Source organism: Pygoscelis adeliae, unplaced genomic scaffold, assembly GCF_000699105.1.
Source record: "Pygoscelis adeliae isolate BGI_AS28 unplaced genomic scaffold, ASM69910v1 Scaffold4, whole genome shotgun sequence".
Lineage (NCBI taxonomy): Eukaryota > Metazoa > Chordata > Aves > Sphenisciformes > Spheniscidae > Pygoscelis > Pygoscelis adeliae.
The window spans coordinates 5,666,368-5,673,849 of record NW_008824986.1 but is presented as its reverse complement, the minus strand read 5'-3'; the positions used below and the strand labels follow the sequence as shown (position 1 = coordinate 5,673,849).

General features: G+C 43.1%; 1 protein-coding gene across 1 annotated transcript; it reads left to right on the top strand.

Moving 5' to 3' along the window:
* The first annotated feature begins 423 nt into the window (after nucleotides 1-423).
* LOC103918513 (protein NDNF-like) lies at nucleotides 424-5,095 on the top strand. Its single transcript, XM_009325847.1, has 3 exons — nucleotides 424-611; nucleotides 2,604-2,737; nucleotides 3,744-5,095. The coding sequence occupies exons 1-3, from the start codon at nucleotides 424-426 to the stop codon at nucleotides 5,093-5,095; spliced, it is 1,674 nt and encodes a 557-aa protein (XP_009324122.1).
* The last annotated feature ends 2,387 nt before the right edge of the window (nucleotides 5,096-7,482 follow it).

Genomic DNA, 7,482 nt, shown 5'->3' with positions numbered 1-7,482 from the left:
GAAGGATGTTGTGGGGGACCGTGTCAAAGGCCTGTCAGAGGTCCAGAGAGACGCCATCTGTAGCCCTTCCCATGTCCACTCACGTAGTCACTCCATCATAGAAGGCCACTAGGTAGTCAGGCAGGACTCGCCCTTGGTGAAGTTGTGCTGGCTGTCTCGAATCACCTCCCTGTCCTCCATGTGCCTTAGCATACCTTCCAGGAGGATCTGTTCCATGATCTTCCCAGGCACAGAGGTGAGACTGACTGGCCTGTGAACTTAAAGCAATTTAGCAAAATAGAGACTGGCACTGTTTGAATGCCTGGCTTGCTGTGATTATGATAAATACCAGGAAAGGCACAGAAAGAAAGGGTCACTGATTATTTTCTCCCCCAACTCAGCAGTTTCCACTCACTTTTGTCATCTCACTTTGCAGTACTGAAGATGTCCTGGTTTTGGTTTTATCTGCCCGTCCATCTTCTCATGGCGGCTTGCTTGTGTCATTCCATAAAAGCACCCACCACCAGTTCCCAACAGAGCTTCAAGACTGATCTTTTCAATTTCTACCACTCCCTGATGCTTGCTGATGGTAAGGAAACTACAGTTCACCTGCTGAAGGATATACCTAAAAGGTAAGAGCAGATCAGTCACTCCTATTCTCAGATACTTCCCTATGACACTGGTAGCTGCACACTACCAGTACAAGCCAAGAATTGCTATGCACCTGCAAAGGTCTATCAGTACCCACTGAATTTCCAGATAAATGCTCCATTTCTGTCACGCCTAAGTGTCATTACATTGCCCAGAATCTGGAAGGACCCTCTGAGGTGAAGTTTAGATTCATGTACGTGTTTCAGGAAGCTTTCTGTGATGTTTGTCAGAGCACCAGCAGAGCTGATACAGAACAGGTGGGCTCCAACAGCAGTCGTGTCACATAAACAGCCTGGCTTCAGAACTGCAGAGACACATCGGCCATCCTACATTCACTGTAAAATACAAGAATTTTACCTAGCAAATTTACTATCTCAAAAATCAATAGAATAGCTGCACAGACTTCTTATCTCATCAGAAAAACTTCTGCCAGTGTCCTACATGCTGGAAGTGTTTTTGTTGAATGGCACTAAAGCTTGTTAAGATCAAAAGTGCTTTGCATGCGGAAATTCCACAGATTCTTCACTTCCCCAAAATATCTGTAAAGTTTTCTGACATATCTAGATATGTAGGTAATCTAGATATTACAACTGGCACTGCATCTTGGGTAGCAAAGACTGATCTGCTTGTTTGGGAAGAGACACACTTGAAGTGGTTTAATCAGACTCCACTTTGGACAGTGACCAACACATACAGATTTTGACATACGCCTGAGCAGAGCGGTCATGGAGCAGAGAATGAGCCAGATGGTTCAGTCTTGATATGCATTGCACAGAAACAAACGGGAACATGGCACGTGTTACATAATGTGATGATGCTCACAAGAGCAAAACTAGGAGCTCTCCTTGTTAAAGGCAAATGGGTATTGAAATCTCAGAGAAAAGTGAATTTTGCTATGCTTTTGTGGCATAACATTAAGATTGCAATTAGGAAGCAAAATCTCCTTCAGTTTAGATGATCAGGTAAGGACCTTATGAACCCCAGAGTCGTCCAAACAGGAAACCAAGAGATGACAATTTTGGCTTAAAGTAAAGACTCAAGAATGTGGAGTTGTTTCCAGTGAAGCTTGACTCTGGCCCAGTAGCCATATCCTGAAAGTAAGCCAGACCTCTAGGCTGACATGATCTATCCATACTGACTAGGCTTGTCTCACCAGTGAACAAAAAAAACCTCGAATTGCCTTCGTTTAACTGCAGAGTGACTGACCCCAGTCCAAACATTTCTGTGGCTGTCTACAGTCCCTATATACCAAAACAACAGAAATAAACAGAAGACCAAAGGAGTGAGACAGGAGGCTGGGCTTTACGGTAAATAAGCAGGAATCAAAACCCGACCGACTAGACTGATGTTGCTTTGTACTGCTCACGCACAGCAGCCTCTGTCATGAAGGCAAGTAAGTTAGAACTGGCCTGGATGAAACTGCCATTGACATCTGATAATCTTCAGGATTGGCCAGAACTATTCCGTTATATCCACTTCATCTGACACCCAGGAAGACCTAGATATGCAAGCACATATGAGAGAGTATAGGCTCTAAGAGCTTTCACTGAACTCCAGTCAGGAAATCCTGTGAAAAAGCATACCAATTCCTCAGAGTTAGCCAATGGGTGGTTATCTGGAAGGCAGTCAGTTTATCACATCCATCATCCAAAAGAACCAGGTAAGTACCGAGATATGATATTCACCTGAAGTATGTTAAAATTCAGTGGGAAAAATATTGCCTATGTTAAGTTGCTAAAACTTTCAGTGAATATTTGTGTATTAGAAAAAAAAAACAACACCCAGAGCATGTATTCTTCCCACAGCTGAAGATTTCAGACATTCACCATCCCCTTGTGTTGATACACCTCAAAGGGGAACGGTCATTTCTACCCACAGTGGAGTGACCCACATCAGAATGGCTGATTACAAGGAGTCTCAGGCAGACTTGAATTTCCTGACACTTTCCCTCTGTTTTTAATCCACATTTACAGGTACTACTTTGTTTTGGAGGAAGGCAGAGCCCTTGCACCTTTCACAATAACAGTGACACCCTGTGATGTTCCCATTGAATGGAGCATACTTGTGCACAAGGCTTCAGCAAGTTTCCTTGGAAAAGCAGCACGAGGTAAGACCCTCGGCCTGCTTGAGCAGAGACAGGGAAAGCCTAAGTTATTCATAAGGAGTTGTGTTACAGGAAATTCCCCACAAGCTTAAACATCTCATGCTTCCCTCTCCTGTAAACTGCCATGGGCTGAAAAGGACATCTCTCTCTGTGGGTGAAATGTGGGAGCCCATGGGATTTTGCAATCAACTCAAGTAAATCAAGGATTACATGTGAAAAAGTCAAAATCACAGGGTAATATTTGGGAACAACACTGGGTGTTCAGGGCTCCACAAGCATGGATCAGCTTCATAAGCCGTTTGTACTGGCCCAAACTTCCCTCTGCTGTTTCAGCTCTTTTTCTGTGGCTCAAGCCACTTGAACTGGTCATTTTGCTCCCCACAGTGAGGCGCAGAAGATTTAGCCATTTATTTTTCTAGGAATACCATCTACCATGGCAGTGGGCATTATGCTGCCTTTAGCTCAAGAGGAAATTCCATTCTCTTTCATGATTTTTTGAATTAATTTTTCACACTAAAATCTGAAAGCTGCCATTAACAAGTTCTTACCTGTCAGGCAGGTACACCTGACTGAGGAGTTCAAATAACATTCCTTTGAAGTAACAAATTTTCCCTCTTCATAGGAGACAGTCAGAGGCACAAAACTAAACCAACGAAAACGCCTTTCACAGAAAGTATGAGTATCCTTGAAGAAAAGTACCCAAAGAGACAGCCTTTGGAAGAAGAAAATTGTAGGGACATCAGGCACGATACAAGTCAGGCTTTTGCAAGTTGTGGTTTTATAATTATATTCTTTTTGAAAACATAATTCTACAACTGCACTGCTAAAATAAAAGCTACTCAAATTTTATTTTAATAAATTGCCAGAAGCAAAAAGTATTTTTAGTTATAATTACTGTTTTCAGGAAGAAAATAGGATGTTCCCTGACATATGAACAATAAAACCTATGCAATGTGCTTTATTTCATGTCTGTTAAAACAAAAGTTACAAGTCTGCTTTTTGCCTGCAGGTGATCATGATACACAAGAGGTCTCAAAATTACAGAAGGCTCCAAGCATGGTGTCCACCATTTTTAACTATAAGGGAAATTCTGTAGAGACTTACATGGGTATGTCTTCTCATTCTGCCCTTTATATGCTAGAGTTCTTATCCACTGAGCGAGACACACACATTACTGTGTACTTAACAACTGACACAACATCTGGGCAGCTCTATCCAGAACTTCCAGTGGATCCACGCATAGATGTTATTGGCATTGGGCATACAACAGTGACTCTGACCTGGAAACACAGTCCCTCTGTCTTGCAACACAGAGAAAACATCCAGTACTGCCTTCTAGTTAATGAAAAGCACAACTATAAGAGCTTATGTGCTGCTGAGACAGCAATCAGATCCTCTGGAATGAAACTGCCACCTACATTAGCTTTGTCTCTCTCTCCGTACCTTCTTGAACCGCAGCAGGTGATGATATTGTCCAACAGTGAATTGAGCATCATCAACAAAGCAAGTAGCGGGGAAGTCAGGCAGATATGCATGGGTACCAAGAACACTTACACAGTGCTCAACCTCAGTCCCAGCACTCAGTATTACTTTGACGTTTTTATTGTCAATCTCCTCACAAATGCCAGCGCTGCTTACACCGGGACGTTTGCAAGAACCCTGGAAGAACCTGAACCTAAGGTGATGGAGCTGAAAGATGGGAAAGTGATTCAGGTTGTCCTGGATGGGAAAAAACAGAAATTCTACAGTCTGCAGTACCAGGCGAGGCACAAGAAAATACAATTCACCTTTCAGTTGTGTCGTGGCCAGGTACGAGTTCACATAACGAAGAATGGTAAAACAGTGGCATTGGAGAACATCTCCGGGATGAGGTATTTCTTACTGAAGGGAAAGCTGCTGGACACATATTTGGTGCAGCTGAGGTCCACAGAGGAGTCTAACTCTTCTGTGAAAGTACAGGTGTCCCCCCATTTCCACAAGCCCTTATTCCCACTTCTTCCAGAGAGCTTAAAAATCAAGTCCTTCAGTAAACTGAGGACCTGCAACTCTGTTACCATTGCCTGGCTAGGAACACAAGAGGAGAGCAAGTACTGTGTGTACAAGAAAAGGATTGAAGAAGATCGGGTCTGGATGGAACTGCGGAGTGCAGACAGGTGCTCCGGACCTGAATCTCGGCACAAGTCGGAGAAAGTGCTGTGCAAGTATTTCTATGATATAAATCTCCAGCGAGCCGTCACCACAGAGACCATCAAAGGGCTGGATGTGGGGACACTTTACTTGTTTGATGTTTATCTCTTTGGGCCATCTGGCATCCCCGTCAGGTATCACAGCAAAGTTGTGAAGACCAGAAAAAAATGTTGAAGGTTTTTAAAGAAATGTTTTGAAGTGAGCGAATGAAGACTATTATCAAAGTCTATGCCAATCCATGCTATAGCCTGTGAAGTTTAAAATATGCTGACTCACAAAAAAATTAAAGCCATGAGATTCTATGGAGGAAACATCTTAGTTGTCTAGATCATTATGCTTACTTTTGCATCTTCTCTCTGTATAAGGTGGGTTTTTTTTCCCCCTCAGCTGCCTCATTCAGACATCAAAAACAGACCTGTGAAAAAAATCCATGCACATGGAAAAAAAATACCCACAATGGCACCCATGAGAAATAGATTAGTTACCTAAAATGCTTCTGAAATCCAATACAGAAGTGATAGGAAATGCCTCTCAAGAAGCACACATCATTATTTTAAAGTCCCAGAGAGTTTTCTACTTTGTGTAACTCCATCAGCTAACAAGGAACTGAGAGACCCCACAAGTCAAGCTGCTCTTGAGCAACTGAACTTCCCCGCTGCTTGAACAGGGATGGAGACAAAAAGAAATGACAAAAAGCAGTGAAACTGGTGTAAAGCTCCACACCTTGAGTAAAGCAGGCTGAAATACATCTTCCCCTATTACCTGCATGTTTGCTTGGCTTTCATTTCTGTAGAGAAACTGTGCTTGGTTAGAAACAGACAAAATTCAGGCCAAGAACTGGCTCTGGATCTAGCTTTTCTGGGGAGTATACAAATATACTGCTGTGCTGCTGCCCATTGAGGAAAGCAGCAAGTAAGGAATCTTGCCACGGAAAGGAGGTTTTTATCTATAGTCTCTCATATCAAGCCCATGTCTATCACTGTGTGACTCCCGAGTGTAATATATTCACTCTTTACACCCTTAACCAGCCTATATCAATGAATGCATTGCTTTAGGAGAAAATAAATGTGGTTTTCCTATTAAATATTATGGATGGAAAATATTTGTAGTAAAAATCCTGACAAACACTTTTTTGTTGTCTTGTTTCCTTGATTACCTTCCTTAGATGACAAGAGACACAAGTATAAAAAAAAATTGAAAAAATTAAAAGTCTTCATAACACCCCCCCAGCAGAAAAATATTTTGCACATAGGCTCTTGGCAGGTCTGGAATTTACATATAAAGATAGATTCACTGACCCAGAGGTTGCCAGAGAAATCTTGCCTGCTGTAATTCTTTTTCCTCTACAATTACACGAAGCAAAGATATAAATGATTAATTCCATTATTGTATATTTCAGAAGTTTGTTTGCAGTTCAGGGTCATCAAGGTTCTAGTTTACTCTGAATAATTATTACCTCCAAGCATGCTTGGAGGCACCTGGTAAGGACTGAATCAGTCCTCTGTGCGTACACAGAGGACTATGTGTTTCCTGCTCCAAAGACTTCTAGCATTGTGCACCCTGTACGGTGCACACTATACTTTAGCAGACTCATTAGTCCCAGAAGAAGGGTTCTGGCCTTCGCATGGGATCAGCTGCAATAACTGGGCTTTGGCTAGCCTTTACATTCCTGCAGGCGCTATTCTGGATTGAGCAGTGCCACGGCAGGAGCAGCGTGCTCTGTGACCTCCTCCCCACACTCTGCGGGCCATTTGGCTAATTACAGGGGCTGGCAGCTGCAGTACCTTCTTTCCAAGGCAAGCCTTCTCTTCATTTTGCTCCTGCCAAAAATAGTCTGAGCTCAAAGAGCAACAGAGGTCATCTCCACTTGGAAATCTTAATGTTTTCTTCTGCCTTCCTCCTCAATTTCAGGCATTTATATTCTGGATGAACTTCGCTTAGATGCCCTACAAATGACTGTAATAACAACCATAATAATAATAGAGGAGAAACAGGAAGATCTGTTTAATTACAGATACAATATATTCTTAATCCACTGCCCTCAGCCTGTCAGAGCATTAACGCTTGCTTTTGCCCTCTGTACACAAATGCCACAAAAATGTCACTTGGAAGAGGAAGACATATTGGCACCTTGCCCGATACCAGTGCCTCTGCTGAAGAATACCTTTCACAGCAGAACTGGCTTTAGACTTCTCAGCAAAACCTTGGTTTAGGGCTGTAGCCAAGAGGTCTGAGGACAGTCTGGGAGAGGGCAGAGAGCTGAGCAAACAGAGGTGGTACATAAGCAAAAGCTTGGTGTAGCACTAAGTTGACTGACGGTTAATCAGAACCTGGAGGGAAGGAAGTGCCGGTGTGGAAGTCAGCAGATATTTTAGAGGGACTTTGAGAAGAGCCAAGAGATTCTCCTCCTCCCAGCTTCACTAGCTCCTCTTTACCTCTCCCTGGCCATTGCCACATGCAGAGGACTGGCTGAGGCAGAGACCAGTGGGGAGCTCTGAAGACCACAACTTACTGCTCCTGCAGCCCAGGCTGTGACACAAGCAGAGCAGTGACGACTGCTG

Bases quoted from the DNA above. Each gene is read 5' to 3' on its own strand.
- LOC103918513 (XM_009325847.1), top strand. From the start codon at position 424: ATGTCCTGGTTTTGGTTTTATCTGCCCGTCCATCTTCTCATGGCGGCT. The intron at 612-2,603 runs GTAAGAGCAGAT...CCACATTTACAG, and splicing joins CTGAAGGATATACCTAAAAG to GTACTACTTTGTTTTGGAGG. The intron at 2,738-3,743 runs GTAAGACCCTCG...TTTTGCCTGCAG, and splicing joins CCTTGGAAAAGCAGCACGAG to GTGATCATGATACACAAGAG.